Source organism: Vigna angularis, chromosome 10, assembly GCF_016808095.1.
Source record: "Vigna angularis cultivar LongXiaoDou No.4 chromosome 10, ASM1680809v1, whole genome shotgun sequence".
NCBI classification, from domain to species: domain Eukaryota; kingdom Viridiplantae; phylum Streptophyta; class Magnoliopsida; order Fabales; family Fabaceae; genus Vigna; species Vigna angularis.
The window spans coordinates 4,959,007-4,977,212 of NC_068979.1; the positions used below are offsets into that span (position 1 = coordinate 4,959,007).

The 18,206-nt window shown below is 32.2% G+C and overlaps 2 protein-coding genes across 3 annotated transcripts; one reads left to right on the top strand and one right to left on the bottom strand.

Moving 5' to 3' along the window:
• The first annotated feature begins 8,632 nt into the window (after positions 1–8,632).
• Positions 8,633–9,669, top strand: LOC108335494 (uncharacterized). The gene is made up of 2 exons (XM_017571517.1): positions 8,633–8,844; positions 8,933–9,669. The coding sequence occupies exons 1-2, from the start codon at positions 8,698–8,700 to the stop codon at positions 9,407–9,409; spliced, it is 624 nt and encodes a 207-aa protein (XP_017427006.1). The 5' UTR covers positions 8,633–8,697; the 3' UTR covers positions 9,410–9,669.
• A 1,022-nt stretch (positions 9,670–10,691) lies between these two features.
• Positions 10,692–13,909, bottom strand: LOC108334742 (BTB/POZ domain-containing protein SR1IP1). 2 transcript variants are annotated; one of them, XM_017570677.2, is made up of 5 exons: positions 13,489–13,909; positions 13,319–13,388; positions 12,355–12,969; positions 11,706–12,242; positions 10,692–11,422 (listed from the first exon to the last, which is right to left on the bottom strand). In XM_017570677.2, the coding sequence occupies exons 1-5, from the start codon at positions 13,584–13,586 to the stop codon at positions 10,889–10,891; spliced, it is 1,854 nt and encodes a 617-aa protein (XP_017426166.1). In that variant the 5' UTR covers positions 13,587–13,909; the 3' UTR covers positions 10,692–10,888. The 2 variants fall into 2 exon arrangements, with proteins under 2 accessions (XP_017426166.1, XP_017426167.1); XM_017570678.2 differs by having other exon boundaries at positions 13,248–13,388; positions 13,489–13,566.
• Between the last annotated feature and the right edge of the window lie 4,297 nt (positions 13,910–18,206).

Here is an 18,206-nt window from a genome sequence, read left to right on the forward strand (position 1 = left end):
AAAAATTACTGCATAAAACATATGCTTAAATTTAAGCAGGAGAAATAAAAAAAGGAGATTATTTTATAAAAAATAATAATCGATATTTTTTAAATATGTTGTATAAGAAAAATTAAATGTTAAAAGATGTTATTTAAAAAGGTGTTTAGAAATCAGTTTATTTTACGAAAAAGTTGAGTTTAAAGGTTGGAACACTTATTGAGTGATGATTGACGTTAATGGAATTATGGTAGGATAGAAGATGGATGGAGAAAGATGACTTTTGAGCTGGACTCTGTAATCAAAACTAGTATTAGTTTTGGTTTAATGGTTAGGGATATAATTATGTCAAACATTTCTTTATTTCAAATCTAATCCCTGCAAAAAAAAGGCAAAAAATACTATGAGAACAAACATGTAATTATTTTAATTTTTATATCCTGTACAAATAAACATGTTAATTTTTGTAGTTTAATTATTTATACATATAATTTATTCATAAAAATATTCGAGATCTACATATCCGGAAAAGTTGGGGATGATTTGTAGGCAATTTGTAGATTTTAAAAAAAAATTATCAACCATTAATTTTTTCCATTATAATACTTATATTTACATATTTCGTTATTTTTTCCATTATAATACTTATATTTACCTATTTGGTTTTTGAAAAGTCAAATTTTTTTAAAATTAGTTTGTCAAAATAACAAATTCTGCAAATAGGATTGAATTTTTAACTTAGATAATTCTTTTTACTTTTAACTTTAAAACGTTCTTCACTCTTTCTTTTTTATTTTCTTTAATTTAGTTGTCATTTCTTTTTCCATGTTTTTAGTTATTCCTCTCATCTTTTTCTGTTTGTGGCATTCTACTACTACAATATCTTCGTGACGTTTTACAATAATAATATTAATAAGATCACATACACATCATTTGAACCACAAACACAGGAAAAAAAAATTAAAGTACTATTCCAGTTTTCATTACATTTGCATAATTATATGTATTCATTTGATTTAAATTTTTATATAGAAAAAGAAAAAAACCATTAAGAGTTTTTGAAATCCATTAAAGGTTTCAACGGATTTTGAAATGCCTCAATGGTTTTTCCTTTTTTATAGATTAATAGATAAGTCAAATAAATATATTATTAATGAAAACCATAATAATATCTTAGTTTTCTTTCTTTCAAAGAGTGTTTATTATAAAAAGGTATCATGCTATATGTGGTCCTATGATAAAGTGCTACAAAGAAAATAAGAGAAGAGCAAGAGGGAAAAAGAACAAAGGGAGGGAACAGCTAGGTTAGAGAAAAGAATAGTGAAAAAATAAAGAGGGTTTTAAAGTTAAAAGTAAAAAAAATTCTCCTAAATTTAAAGTCCAAACTCGTAAAAAACACCTCAAACAACATTAAAAATTCAGTTTTTCAACCGAATTCTAAACCTAATAAAAACCATGTTATTTATGTTATAATTCTAAACCTAATAAAAACCATGCTATTTGTGTAAATATAACACACAATATGTCATGTCTGAAATTAAAAATGCAATATGTGTCATTAATGAAAACAAATCTTTTAAGTTGTAGATATTTCCAAACCAATAGGCCAAAATTCAATCTTTTTGCAGTTTCTATAATTCATTTTCCATTTTGTCCTTATTATAATTTTAAAAATATTTTTTAACTTTAGGGTATTCTAAAAGTTTTTTGCTAGGGTTTTTAAAATAAATATAAATTATACAAATTTAAAATTTAAAATAATTTTTATATACAATTCAATTTTTTTTAAAATAAATTTCAGATTACATAATTTTAATTACTTTTGGATTATATAGTCTAAAAAGAATAAAATCCGAAAAGAAATTGTAGGGGTGCAGAAAAAAATCAGCAAGATGAAGAAACTGTCCTAAGGGTGTTGCTCCCTCCACCACCACTCTATACTTCCTCCACTTCCCCACATTATTTTAAATACAATTATATCCTTAAGTTAAAAAGATTTTTACTTTTACCCTATTTTAAATAATTTGAAACCCTAATTTTACTTTCCTAGTACCCACCCACGGAACTCTCTTCCCCTTTCTCCATTTTCGTTTCACCTCCCGCACTTCCATTCCTTTTTCTTTCCAGTTTTTTTTTTGGGTTTGAAAGCTTCCATTGCCGTCATGGTGTGGAGGAACATCGAAAAATGTCCAGAACATCAACTGGCGTGAGGAAATATACATCAACGGAGGTGACATCCTTCAACGGATGTCCCCTAATAAAACAAACTCTAAAATAAAAAACGTAACCTTTAAACGGATGTTGACATCCGTTGAAGAATGTTGACATGGGATGTCACCTCCGTTTAAAGGTTACGTTTTTTATTTTAGGGTTTTATTTCAAGGTTTATTCGAATACGAAGAAACACTCCACGCACTGCACCACGAGAGGGAGACTGCTTGATAATTCTTTCCACCACCACCAACTTTTGTAACTTGTAGTATCTCACAACGAAGAAAAATAATTCTTTCCACCACCACGAACCTTTGTAACTTGTAGTATCTCACAACGACGAAAGAAAGAGAGAAAAAAATATAAAATGTTAAAATGAAATAAAAGTATTTTACTCATGTACGGGACTAGAATAAGTTATTATTAATGAAATAGGTTGTGAATGGATAAAATTAAAAAATAATAATCCTAAAAATAAAATTTTAATGAAAAACAAAATAGTAAATAAGAGATAGAAGGAGAAAGATGTGGTAGTAGAGGGAGCAACACCTGTCCTAAATTCAAGACCCATGGAACTCAATATCTATGGGCTTCGGTTTTCTTTTCAGTTTGAGGTTTTCTTTCTGTATCTTAAAATAAATAAATATATATATAATCTGGTAAACAATAATTACTGTTTAGCAAACGTAATTATTGCAGAAGTTGCTATATTAATTATTCTTCGCTTAGAGCAATTCTAATGACCTTTTCTCTTTTTTTCACATTCAACTTTCTTCTTCTTTCAATTCAATGGTATTTTTGTACAATTCTTTATTCATTTTCGATCATCATATTGTTTTAGACTTTTTTTTCTCTTTTTCCATCTTCGTTTGAAACATAATTTTTCTTCACTTATACGTTTGTTTCTTGAATGTGACATTTGTTTTTATTATATTTTGCATCTACTAGATTTTAAAATTGATTAATAAAAGTATTTAATGAATTAAAAAAATATATGGTGAAAAGTTTCATTAATTTTGAAATCTAGTTAAAGAAAACATCAAATTTTGAATTTAAGTAAAATTTAAGTTTAGGAAAACATTAGATTTCAAAATATAATTAATTAACTCATTGGATTTAGGAATGTACTGAACTTTGAAATTTTCACCTAATATGAAAATTCGCTTTAGGAACTCATTAAATTTTGAAATTCGAAAATTCATCGAATTTTAAAATTTGGCTTAAAAAACTATCGGATTTCAAAATTCAATTTAGAAACTAATTGAATTTAGAATTTTGAATAAAAAACTCATCATATTTTAAAATCTAACTAAGGAACTCACCAAATTTTGAAATCTAGTTAAATATTCTCTTAGATTTCGAAATCCATTATTTTTTTTTATTTTTGTTAATTTATTTTGCTTTTCTTAGTATTTTTTTTAAAATTATTTTGTATGTTTTGTTTTATAAATTTTCATTTTGTTATTATTTAATAAGTGAAATATTTTATATTGATGTCATGTTGTAGGTAATTAAAGTCTTTATATGAAAAAAGATTGTCTTATAAGTTTTATAAATCACAAGTAAGTTTTAGTTTCATGTCATGCAAGAAAGATTACACAAAAAGATTTTATGATTGATCAAATTTTACAAAAATAACATTTTCATGTTACTCAATAATATCTTCTTATTGTTCATCAACATGAGGATCAATTAGTTATAGAGTTTCTTCAGCTTTACCATTACAATCCCTTTCACAAACAAATATAGTAGGTTTTTTTTAAAAACATCTTGTGTTCTTGTCATTTTTATAAGAAACAAATTCAAACAAACAATAAAAGTAATATACTTAACAAATAATTAAATTTAAAGAAAATAAATAAACAAAAAAAACACACAAAATAAATAAAATTAAAATAACTAACAAAATCATAAACCATTTATATATATATATATACCAAATTTCAAAATTCAGTATACTACATAAAATTTGTAAATCTTGTAATTTCTTAAATTAAATTTCAAATTTTGATAACATTTTTTAATTCGAGATTTCATTCCTTTCTTAAAAGAGTTTTAAAATTCAAAACATATCCTTAACTAGATTTCAAAATATATTACATACTCTCAAACAAATCTGGAAATCCACTGCATACTCTCAGTCGAAATCGAATGTCGAAATCTGGTACATACCCTCAACTGAATTACAAAATCCACAGTACATACATTTGAAATTCGATTCATACATTTAGTCGAATTTCGAACCACAGTACATACATTTGAAATTCGATTCATACATTTAGTCGAATTTCGAAATCTATTACATTCATTCTATGTTAACCGAGTTTCACTCTCGATACAACCCTCTTTTAGAAAAACCCTTAGCTCTAACTCAACCTCTTACGAATATCAATCAAAACGAATCAAAAAGCATGCCAACTTTAACAATTATCAGAGACGAAGAAGGAAGTATAACAACCATTGGAATGTGAAAAAGGTACAGGACGTGTGAGTGTGGGTGCTCGCAGAGATTACTGGAAGTGAGAATGAAGGAAGGATGCATGAGGTGAGGGAGAAGTTAGTGTGCACAATTTAAAAGAACGACGCAAATGAAAGTTATGAAAGAGGGGAAATATTTTACTCTACATAACCTTTTTATCTAGTCAAAGTCAAAAGCCAAGGGTGACCTTTTGAAAAAGTTGGGGGTACAGGAAGAAAAATAGGGGTGCAGGAACAAAGCCCCTTGGGTTTTCTTTATGATAGTTTTGTATATATAAAAATTTGAGGGGTGTTGCTCCCTCCACCACCACATCTTTCTCCCTCCACCTCTTCTTTATTATTTTGCCCCTCAGTAAAATTTTATTTTTAGAATTGTTTCCTCCACCACCCCAAATACTCATTATACCTTTTCATTATTATTTTTATTCCAAAAATATCTTATTTTAATTTAACTTTTATCATTTAATTTTATTTATCTTTTTTAAAATCCTAAATCTTCTTAAACATTTGCACCTCCACGCTAGAAAGGAGTTCCGTTCCACCTAAGCTCTCACAGCCAGTAAACGTCTACCATCACGACCGTGCATGTCTCATCCAACTCCATCCTTCCTCCACCGCCACCTTTAATGATAGAGAAGGAAGATTAAATAATAGATTAATTAAAAAAATTAATTAAGATTAAGCAAATAATAGTATAGAAAGAATGACTGGTAGGGGTGTTAAAATGGCAACCCTTGACACTGGCTTAACACTGCCACTTTTTCATTAAATAATGTTGTTGTTGATGTTGGCAGTGGCTGTGTGCATTGATGGGCACACCCAAGTCCATGCCTCTCATCATGCATGCCAACTGTTTGATCTTTCGAACAAGTCATCAACGCCTTCTAATGCACCACCACTACTTCTATTTTCTTCCAAACTATTTTTTTTTTCTTTTCCGAAAGAGCTTCCATAAAAGCATCGACTTCCTTGATTCCATATTCTTCTACCCAGTCTGCACTAACTAGGTTCTACACCCACATTCCCTACTTTTCCATCATCTTATGTTACCTTAAGCTACTTTCATCGAATGGATACGCAGGTTTTGATGCAAGGAGAGATTCAAGGGAAGATCCTTGGTCATGGCGAATGCAAGAGAAAAGTCGATACATTGGTTTTTGTAATGTTAGGGTTTGAGTTTGAATAACTCTAATTTTCTGTTTCGTTTCTTCGTTAGCAAACAAAATAATTGAGCAGTGGTTGGACGGATGTCAACATCCGTGACCCTCTCTGTAACATCCGTTTCTTCATCTGTCCACGGAAGTTGAACTCCGTTTAAGAAAAATCAACGCACATTCATTTAAGAAAAAATGGATGTCGACATCCGTTTTATCTTAAACGGATGTTGACATCCGTTTTATCTTAAACGGATGTTGACATCCGTTGAAGATGTCACCGTTACGTAGGGTTTGTTTTATTAGGTAACATCAGTTGAAGGATGTCGCCTTCGTTGATGTATACTTCTTGGTTGATGCTCTGGGCGTTCCTCGATGTCTCTCCATACCATGGCGGCGACGCTACTTCACACGGCAGTAATGGAAGCTTTCAAACAAAAAAAAACTGGGAAGAAAAAGGAATGAAAGTGGGGGAGGTGGGGAGGTGAAACGGAAATGAGGAAAGAGAAAGAGAATTCGGTGGGTGGGTGCTGGAAAAGTAAAATTAAGGTTTCAAATTATTTAAAATAGGATAAAAGTAAAAATCTTTTTAACTTAAGGATATAACTGTATTTAAAATAATATGGGGAGGTGGAGGAAGCATAGGATGATGGTGGAGGGAGCAACACCCAAATTTCAGCATTATGAAGTGGTGGTGGCTGCGTTGATGGTAGTAGTGGATCGAATATCCAATTGAGGAGGTGGGACCGAAGAACAGCACAAGCCTGTGCAACTCTGACTTTTACCCTTTACAAGCACTCCCATAGGACCCACTGCTCCATGCAAATGCACCTTTCTACCCAGGCAAAGCGTGCTTCCATTCCACATACCTCTCTCAATATCCCCAACATTTTTTATAACCCTCTTCTGCTGCATAATCCACATTCTAAAAACACAGCACAAACCTAACCACCATGTGCTCACCTTGATAACAACATCCAATGCATACAGACACATACATATATCTAATCTCTCCAACTTTTCATGAACATTTCTGTACAATTAATGCATATGCATCTAACTTCTTTCATTTACATCAACCATACATACTCTGTACTGTTCTTGTTTAACTTTGTCCCGAGTGAAACAACCACACAAATCTAATTAGTATAGACTCTAACCATAGTTCTAATATCATGTTAAGAAATGAAAGTCTAAGTCAACCCAACAAAATCACGATGAGGTTTATACCGACTTATGTATTATAAATTCATCTTATCTTTAGTCGACTTAGAACTTTCAACAAACTTAATACTTTTAAGTTTAATTTAATGTTATAAAATTGGTTTGTTATAAGCTGAGGTTTGTACTCGTTTATCTCTCTTTTGCTATGAGATTTCCAATATTGACACATGACCAATTGCGTCTACACATATCGCATGCAGCTATCTTACACAGTGAGTGCAGCTACAAAAACATTCGTAAATCATAATAGATAGGAGGAATTTGTATATGCAATACGCTTGGATTGCAATTTGTTTATTGGAAATGTAGTACTATAATTGAGATCTGCGATACAAAAAGTAAGGTGCATGTGATTCACCTCAGCAGACTAAGCTGCTCTATTCATGATTTGTCTGGAGTAAACCAAAGCCTTGCGATTCTAAACAATTGTATATAAAAAGAACTAATGCTAATGGAGTATAATTTAATACAACCGCATTGCTAGACCTGTCTCATGTCTCAGGTATTTCATCCATTAAACTTGAATTGCATTGGCCAATGTGCTGGGGTTTGTTTGGCGTGCCTCAAACCTCATGCAAATAGCACTTTGATTTCCGTGAGTGTTCTTCAGAAAAATCTTAAAGTTTCAGCTGTGATGTAGTATTATATTTAATCTCCAACAGTGTACTCTGACGATTCTGATATTGGAGTGTGAGAAACGAGTGGCAGAGTGTTTCTCTTATAAACAAGGTTGTCGCTGAAGTAGTAGCGAAAGGAGTGTCCTCATGCCTTTGCTTGAGAGACTTTTTCTTCTTCTTGTCTTCTTATACAGGACAGAGAGTGTTGTTATATTTTGGGTTCACTCTCACTCACAGGTTAGAGGCTAGATTCTATTTCATACAGCTTTTTGCATTAGAATTATCTGAATCTGTGTCTGTTAATTTTGTTTTGATTAGTAGAAGGATTTCATAAATTTAATTAATCCAATGTTCATGATAGAAGTTCTGTTTCATACTATTTTTGAATCTCGCCTGCTGATTGTGAAACTGATGAACGTCTTTTCGTTCCCATTGGCTCTCTTAAGTATTGAGTTTTTCTCCATTTGCATGGCACAAAAGAGCGTGGGAATGTTAGTTTGTTTTAATTTGACGATTGTCAGAATTTTTATTATGTCATTGGTTTTATTCTGTTGGATCATAACTATTTATTTAAGAGATTGAGGTAACTATAAAGCAAGGTGATAGAACCCTAATCACAACGTATTGCCAGGCTATAACTCTATTGATATTACACTAAGCAGTTTTAAACTGGACAAACCAAAAGAAAAGAAAGCATTAGCTTTGTTGTGTATTAAATAACAATGTGAAAAATGACATCATGTCTCTATACCTTGATATGTGCGTAAAGTTATCATGGTAGGAAAATTCAACAAGAAAAGGTACATCCCAAGATTTATTTATTTTTGTCGTTGAGAATTCATTTATTTCATATAATTGTGGTCCAAAATTGTGGAATGAGATAAGCAATGGATGTTGATGCCATTATTTCTGTATTAGGCTACTTTTTTCTCATAGAAAAACATTTTTGATTGATCAAACTACCCTGTAAGTTAATATTTTCCTCATTTCAGCTGAACTGTGGTTACTAATATTAATGTGGTGAGACCATAAAAATGCATTCTGAACATTCCAACATAAGGAGTTTAGTTAACTTCATTAAAGAAGCTGAACAAATCTCCATGGAGAAGCTTATTAGGCCTTGCGACAAAGAATACATGCGGATGACAATGCTAAAACACCAAGACACTTTCAACGAACAGGTACTTCATCTCTTTCTGTATGTTCCTTTGAGCCATTTGTTCTCGATCAACTTCATTAGAGTATTGATTGCCCTGAAAATGTTTACAGGTGTATGAACTTCACCGTTTGTATGGGATTCAGAAGATATTGATGAAAAATACGGAAGCCAACAGAGGCATTGAAGTAAACCAACGAGGATGGAACTTAACAAATTTGATTAGTCTAACTAAACATGGTTGCCATAAAGGTGCACTGAAAAATCCTAAATTGAAATTTGATCTTGAAATACCAGCCACCGAGGACACTGCACAATCTGACAGCAACGGAGTTCTAGAGATTATAAACGAGACCGAGATTGAGCTGACACTAGGCCCTTCATGTTACAATCGTAAGAAAGTAGAGACACCTCTAACTTCAGGTTCAGCACATAGCTTGTCTTCTTCTTCTACTGGATCCAGCCTTATAAGCAAGACAAGATTGAAGACACGTCATAGCAGTCATTCAACTATAGAAGAATTGAAGTGGAGGTATAATTGGTCTTGCCCAGGTGCCACATTCAACCAGAGGGTGTCAAAGTGGAATTAGAAACAGTTATGATATTGAAGAACGATTAAAAGAAGAGAAATCGAAGCAGCCACCTTGGTTTTTATGAGTGTTGAGCATGAACACGACCTAAAAATATTCTAAGGTCAATGTATGTATACTTAATTGATGTTCAAGGCTAATTTTGTGAGCGGTGTTTCTTTGAAATTTTCTTCGTAGTTATTAATGATGAGGGTGTGATTATGTCTTGTATAAATCTTACTTGTTTTTCATGGTTATAGAAACCAATTATGATTCCGGAATCACCTATGGTTGATATTTCTTTGGTCTTGTGACTATTCAGATTTACATCATTTTACATCTGAAACCATGAAACATGGAGCTGTGTCTGAGGTCACCAAGCCCTTTATTAGCCCCTACCTGAGAAAGCAATACATGCCGTCCCCCTAAATTAATCAAGTCATTTAATGAAAGTCGTACCGCGAAAGCTTCCGTGGATAAAACATTTTCAAGGTTTTTTCAGCTCATGCTCCAATTTTATGCCATTGGGAAAAAAAATCTGCGGATGAGGCTTTAAAATATGAACAGCATATTCTCTTCCAGGTAGTTAACATCTTTTTAACACGTTTTGGTAATGTCTGTCCCAAAAGATGTTTTCACTTACAACATTTCATGCCTTTAGAATATTCATGAATTCGAAACCGAAGCATGATCTCTTTCTTTTCGTCATGATTAGGCTTTAGACACCAGCACCGACAATGCAAGGCTGTCATTTGAACTATTGGTCTATTATTCCCTTTAGAGAAGCTTTTTATCTCCAAGGACTTCATAATTTTTACATAGACCCCACCAACTGCAGTTATCAGATTTTGTATTCTTCCAGTGACTTTATGGTCCATTTATCTTTATGAAGACATGATCTCACTCCGAGAAGCAGCCCACCTAACTTTTATAGTCTAGTGAATGAATATGAAAGTGCTCTGGGTCACATTTGCATTCTTCATTGATGATATGATTTTTTTGAGGGGCTAATCATCACGATTCATTGTCAATATTGTACGAAATGCAGTTGATTTCAATTCCTATCTCTCTCCTGATCACAGTTAATAGTAGAAAATGAATAACTTTACAGAATTGTTTTCAACAAGATGCTACGATGATATAAGTGAATGAAATGAAAATCCAATATATTCTGCTATCTGGGATTCTTAACTGATTTATGCTAGATTGATGGGAAGAATTACGATTCTTGCAAGTACTAGCAACGTTAAATTAAGTTTATTATTCTTGTATTGCAGCCTTAGTACAGCCCGCCCTAACCAGATTGAAATCAATCCAAGTCTAGAATTATATTTAATTTTTCATCAAACTTCAAAACATAGTTCACACCAAAGGATCATGATCTTACAATTTACGTGGAATGAAGATGAAGCAAAAACTTTGAAACACTAATCCTGTATTTTTTATCCCCGTGAATTTAAGGAAGAACCTTTAATCTGACACCAGGAACTATCAACAGCCTCAGGAAATGGAGTGGCGTCGATTCTTATCTGGTTTAGTGCGACTTTTGCCAAAAGGTGCAACACCATCGGCACGCACAAACGGAGAAAGCCGTCCAAGTTTTTTGGAAACTGAACTTATGAATGATCTTCGAGGCAAAGGAGGTTTATCAGCAGAAGGTGAAACACTCACCGCAGGACTGTTCACTGCAGATTTAAGTGTCCTGGTCTCAATCTCTTTGAGTCTCATTTTCAATCTCACTAGTTCTAATTTCAGGTCTTCATTTTCTCTTCGTAGAGTAGAGAGCTCATTTGAAACCGGATGAAATTCAGAGGAGTATACGTTCAGTTTGGAATCAACCGAAGATTCCCCGCTTCCGTTGCCATTCATAGCATCGCGAAGCCGTTGCTGTTCGTAATAGAGAACCTGAACCACGGTTTGGACAGGTAGCCGGTCATTTTGTGCAGCATGTGCACATGCCTCTCGAGATAATTTCTGACAGTCCATCACGCTGCAGACTTTCTTTCTCTCCATGTCACTTACAGCAGGATGAGCCTGCGAATAGTCAAATCAAAGTTTATCAGCATTAATTCAGAATAAACTTTCGTGTAAATAATTCTATGTCGAAATTGGATTAGTATCACAATTGATATAATAAATCTTTTATCCGATTCAAAAGTCATTTCAATTCAAACCAATTCTGATTACAGAAACACAGAAGCAAATAGTCATCCAAAATACGTTAATCGGTATTTCAATGTGATTTTACGTGTATGAAAGCAAATATCAAATCAAGAGTATGATTAACTTGATATAGAAAAAGGATTTTGGTATGAACCTTGAGATAGATGTCTATGGCTCTATACATCCCATCTTCTGTTGGTCTGGACTGTTCAGGAATTAATTCTGCCAAAGAGGTGAATTTTGGAACTGGTAAATTTCGGTCGGTGGCTATTTCAGCAAGGTAGTTTTCCATTAATTTCCCAACCCTTTCAATATCACTCTGTGGAGGAGAAAAGTATTCATCATCTACATTGTGGACTAAGTGGTTTCCCGTTTGAGATTCTAGGTAATTACTCGTGATCCTCTGCACTGTATCCACGTCAAACAATGTGTCCCCAGTGAAAGAATAGGAAGGAATGAGAAGATCATCTAAAACAGCTTGGCCTAACTGCATGGCCATTCTCTTCTCCAGATCAAGCCTGCAAGCAACCGTAGTCTCAAGATATATTGCTGCCCGGAGCAGCATTGAAAGAAAGCTTACTGAGATCACATTCTTCTCCCTTGGCAAAAGGCTCACGATTGTCTCTAAAACAACCCTCTTTTCATGCTCTTGTCGCGGCTCAATCTTCTTCCTTGCCTTTCCAAACACATCCTGTTCCTCAAAAAAGGGAAAGATAAGAGTTAAGAACAGAATCCACTAACCAATGTATCCATAACATCATATTTACTTTTAACTGTTCCATCATTCTAGAGAGGGATCTCACCAAACCTCGTAGAGATTTCTGAGCATATAGCATTAGGATGGGACCAATGGCATACTGTTTAAACCCTCTTGCCATCATTGCGATTATAACTCTTTGGAAAATGTCGATTCTGAGCACAGTCATGTCTTCAGCCCACCAATCTACTATTGGTTTCTGGTTTGATGCCACGGAAGACACCACTCCCTCAGTGTCACTCTCTCTTCTTGCAGATGAACAGAATTGACTTTCCTTACATGCTATATATGCAATGGCATCTATGCATCGACTCACCAACTTTGCTCTCTCTGCTATCGGAAGGAGAGTCTCTGAGATGTGCAGAACAGATACGGCCCCTGCAATGGTCTTCAGTGCCACTTCGTTCAAATAAGCATCAGTCCTTCCCACCAAGTTTCCAACCGAATATTCCTCTGTCATCTCAAGATACTCAGCCACACAGCGTAGCGTGGCAATGTTTTCAACATTTATTTCGAAGTTTATTCCATAGCAGAACTTTGCTGCCAGCTCAAATGCTTCTGCTCCACCAGGAACATCAGTGAGTTCGATGAATGAAACGTCAGCATCGTTAGATTCTGAGACGAGTTTCCTAATGTATCCACTCTTGGAGACTAACGGAAACTGCAATTAAAGAAGGAGACGTGTTAGAGAATTCAATATTATCCATACGCCAAATCATAGCATACACTTTTCTTGTTCCTGACTCCAGTTCTAGTTTTAGGCAGAAATCAAAAGGTTGGACACGTTAACAAAAAGGCACGTAACCAGTAAACAGTCAATTGAGATGTTCAATCTATTGAACATGCAGAGACTCCTAACGTTCGATATAAACTCAAGAGTCCAATGAGGTCTACAACACGTGAACGAATAACAAGAGTGAGAAATTGTTAGTTTCTTACCATGTTCTTGAAACTATTAGTATTAAGTTTGATATATGTACCAAAGAGTGGTGTTTGAATTGGTTCGCTACCTTATGTAACGAAAAGGAATCTTCCCCAACTCGAACGTTGACATCACTTGGAATCTCCTGTGAGAAAATCCTGTAATCAAGTATTTCAATTCATAGTTCAGTCTATCCAACAGAAGGCAACAATGACAAAAAGCATTCAAAGCATTAGTTTCAGAAGACAAGAAGCATACCATTCACTTGTTCTCTTCATGGCACTAGAAAGAAGCTCCTTCTTTTTCAGAGACAAGTCACCACCAGCTGGTACAGTTTTCTCTGCAAGATCCACCATGGCAGGTACTGATTCTGTAGCTCACGCACGATGCTTTTTCTATGTTACAGTCGATGGTGAAGCAGAAAAAGAAAGGAAACAGATTGAATCAGTAATTGTTGAGGCTGAAGGCAATCTTTTTTTATGTTTGTAGATTCCTCGTACATTTTCTTCAGGACTAGGAGCATTAAAGGCTTGCTAGAGCAGGGCTCTTTTTTCGTTTTCTTTATTCAAATAAGAACATCAACGCTGAACTGAAAAAGTATTGTGGAATAAACAGGATAGAGAACCTGAACCTCAAATCAGTCTCAAAGCAACGTTAATCCAACAAATGATGCGCTGAGAAAATTACGAAAAGAGGGTCTTATTTTGAATGCGAAAAGCAACTGTAGGGTAGAGGAAGGAATACGAGGGGTAATATCGACATTATGAACAAGGAAGAGGGGCAAATTGCAAGCATAAAGATGTAGTTAGTGATGTGTGGTGCATGGTTGGGGAGTTTGTGTGGAAAGGATGAGATCGTTGCATGTTGATTGGCATGTAACTCCGTTTGTTTCTTTCATATTCCCTCCCGTCCACAAAATGCACAGGACCATGGCACATTTTTTATTTCTTAAAATTATATTTAACAATGTTTATTATTATTTTTTTGTCATTATAATGGTCTAAAATCAGTACAGAAGTATTTTAAGGTTTAAAAACTGTCGTATTTAAAGATAAACATTGTTTGAAAATATTGTCTTTAAACATGCACGTTCAATATTTAGAAAGAAAAGTTTGTTATCTTTAAGTTTTTATTAAAATAAAAAAATAGTATTTCATATACAAAAATATATATTATATATTATATATATAACTATTATTTTTAAGTAATTAAAATGTTGTTAATGACGAGAATTGTTTACAAACTATACTGACGCCCTGCTTAAGGTATACTTTTTTTTGGGCCTATGAGGACATTATGGGTAGCTTTGGGCTAACCGAAACCATTCCGTGAAGGGAACAATAATAAAAATTGATGTATAAAAATAAATTGATACATAAATATATTTTTTAAAATATTTATGATCTAGGAATATAATTTATTTTTTAAAAATGTATTATATTCCTTATATTATACAATTTTAATTCAACAAATAACTTCACGTTTAAATTTAAACACTGATAAATTCACTGATATTTTCTTTAAATTAAATGCAATAAGCATTACGTTCAGTGACATAACGTCGCGAAAACCACCAATCTAACCAAGAGTAAATTCCATCAACGAATATTACACTATAATAGAAATACTTATACATTAAAGAAGGTGTTCAGTTTAAAAAAATGACAGTAAAATTTTATAAAAACCAAAGCATACTAAACATAAAAAAAGTGAGTGAAAAATACTCACAAATTTATTTTCTTTTAGATTTTTTTATTGAATGTGGTGTCATGTCATGTTATTTCATGTTTTACGTTATTGGCTCTTAATGCATTGAATAGTATCTCTTCGCTGCTTCTCTCAAATCATTCATCAAGAACTTGTTTGTTTTGTATTTCAAAAATAAAACTTGCATACGATAATATACAATACATTCTTTGTTTATTATTAGAGTTCAGATAAAAATTAAAGTCATTATGTAACATTGAACCACATATAAATGTTGTGTTCAAGGAAGAGTTATTCGACACTCCTAAAGTTAAAATTGTGTTATATCTAGCTTTTAACGTGGCTCTATAATTTATATCAAAGATGTTAAGTTATGACGTCATAATAAAATTGAGTGAGATATCTTTCAAACCCCTCAATCATATGGTCGGGCATGCCAAATCTTTGTTGCAATCTATCTCTTAAAACTGGAGTTAGAAAATTAAGTTTGATGTTTTCTAAACTTGACCAAAAACTTACAGGACGCACATTTTTTTTTTTCATTATGATCACTTATTTTCTCCTGTTTATTCGGTAATATTATATCAAATAGTTTTTAAAATCAAAAGAACAAATAATTATCCACTTATATCAATTAATATTATCTCCTCACAGTAATATCAATAATTACATGATGTCAATCCATATGATAACACAACCAAATACACCCTAAATAGTGTTTGACACGAGAAAATAAATGATAAGATTTTAAAATTCCAACACATTTTTTTTTCTTCCAAACAAAAGTTTAGCATTATAAGACATCGTGGATTATATTGTCAAGGATTCCTTAATTAACAAAAATTTAAGGTATAATATAATTTTCATATATTCAAGTTTAGAATATAAATATTCCACTTTAATTCCTAAGAGTAAATGTTCGTATTGCATTATAAAGTGTTTATTAATTAGACTTATATTTTTCAATTAAGTCTGTATTATACTTTTTTTTTTCATTAATTGAGTGACGTAAATATGATATTATTTTATCTCATCATCATACTTAATGTATCTGTATGTTAAAATAAATAAATATTGAAATAATAAAATTCAAAATTACTTATTACTTTACATAAATTTATAATATTATTTTATCAATTAGAAAATTGTCACATAGATTTATTATCTATTCGGGGTGTGGATATAGATGTAAAAAAGAAGCAACACATGCATGGTGTAGGGTACGTATGATACATGATCCAGAAAATTTGATATCGCATAAAGTAACCTAACCACATAGCAATGAACTTGGAAAAATTGTTCAGTCCCCATCCATTCCCATAATCACTTCCTTTCCTTAAGAAACTGCTGTTACTTTTTGTTTGCAATGCTTTATGCAAATGTGTTAAGTTCCATACAATAATTGGTGCTCTTGGTAATAATATGTATTGCTTTCGTACAGATCAAAGTCATAATTTAGGTTTGTGTTTTCACATCATCCATGAAAAGGGTCCCTTTTTGAACGCAGACTAATCATCAGAATCTTGATTTTCTTCAATCAAATTACAGTGATTTCTCTATCTGACCCTTACGTTATTTGCTTCGGATTCAAACTCCAAATACATATCATGGCCACCCATCTATAAGGGCTACCCCATTGCAATAACCACTCTCCAACAAATTAAAATCAAAACATTTATGACCAATTTGGTGTTTGGCATATCGTTCATTCTAATCCAAACTTAAATTTGAAACTTGAATTTATATGAAGTGAAATTGGAAAATGAAGGCACAATAACCCCTGCGGGTAATCATGTTTGCCAAACAGCTAGCACCATAGATGTGACATATGCATGTCAGGTCATTCGGGTGTATACTTTAGTCTCAAATTTAGGTGAATTATTTCCATATCGTGTTGTTTTTTCATTCGCTTACTGTATCTTTGAGTCATCTTTTCAAATAAGTATCCTAATAATAAAAACAGGAAAGCAAACAAAATTAAGTTTTTTTTTTGTAAATTAAAACGTAATTATCCCTGAGTCAAAGATCAATTTTCAACTTATAGGTTTTTTATATTTTTTGTAAGTTAATTAAACGTTTTATCCAAAATGAATCTTTGCTCGAACTAGCTGTCAATACACTAGAAAATAAACTATATCGTAATCGTAATGATCATGGGAGACACGAGAAAACTGTCCCCTTAGCACGTGGGATGGGAGAATTTTTTTAATTTTAACCACAAAATTGAAAAGACAAATAGAAGGAGAGATTGTTTTATACTTTGATTGATGGATTCAGTTAGGTTTCTTCCATTTTTTTTTTCTTCGCAATTCAAATCAGTTAATTCGGGTTGGTGAAAATTCACACAACACGAAAAATGAATTCTAATGTTCTTGTTACTGTCATCTAAGGAAAAAGATTAAGGGTGTGTTCTTTTGGAAGAATTTGGAAGAGATGATTTGGGGGAGATGATTTGAATGGATTTGAGTGGATTTGAGGGTAATTTTTTTGTTGTTTTTTTGAATGGAATTGTGGTTAATTGAGAGTGGATTTGGAAGTAAAGTTTGTGAGAATTAGTGTAGGATTTGATTGATGTGATAGATTTTAAAAATTTGTTTAATTGGTAGAAAATAAAGATTACTAAATTGCCCTTACTTATAAAAGTATTATAAAATATTATTTTGTAATGTTATATTTAATTGTAAAAATATTTATAAAGAGAAAAAAAATATGAAAAATTATTAAAATTAATGTTTAAAAATTATAAAAAATATATTGTAGTAAAATGAATGTATTTTTAAACAATTTCTTATTCCAATTTCTATTTATGATAAAAGGAAAGGAAAGAGAAACTTAGCTTCTATTGAATTTTCCTCTTCTCTATCTATTTTACCATAAATGAGAGTGTGGAGATAAGTACAAAAAAAGTTGAGTGTGATACAAACATGATTCAAACTCAATTATAACAATTTATTACAAAATGGCAGTTATATGAATATACCGACAATGTATAAAATAATACTTTTCGATGTTTTCTATGAACGTCGGAAACCCACTTTATTATTTTCCTTTCAGAATATATATATATATATATATATATATATATATATATATATATACATATACCAATTTTCCAAGTGCTACTTCAAATAATAATATATAGTACCAAAAGTCTTAGATTTATTTTGGATATCATATACAGCAAGTCTCATTTTGTTTATTATTTGATTTGAGATATAATACATGCAACTTCAAAACCCTCCATTCTTCATGCCAGAATCAAACCAAAA

Coding starts and splice junctions, on each gene's coding strand:
- LOC108335494 (XM_017571517.1), top strand. CDS start 8,698: ATGCATTCTGAACATTCCAACATAAGGAGTTTAGTTAACTTCATTAAA. Junction 8,845..8,932: donor AAGACACTTTCAACGAACAG/GTACTTCATCTC, acceptor AAATGTTTACAG/GTGTATGAACTTCACCGTTT.
- LOC108334742 (XM_017570677.2), bottom strand. CDS start 13,586: ATGGTGGATCTTGCAGAGAAAACTGTACCAGCTGGTGGTGACTTGTCT. Junction 13,389..13,488: donor ATGAAGAGAACAAGTGAATG/GTATGCTTCTTG, acceptor ACTTGATTACAG/GATTTTCTCACAGGAGATTC. Junction 12,970..13,318: donor ATTCCTTTTCGTTACATAAG/GTAGCGAACCAA, acceptor CTTTAATTGCAG/TTTCCGTTAGTCTCCAAGAG.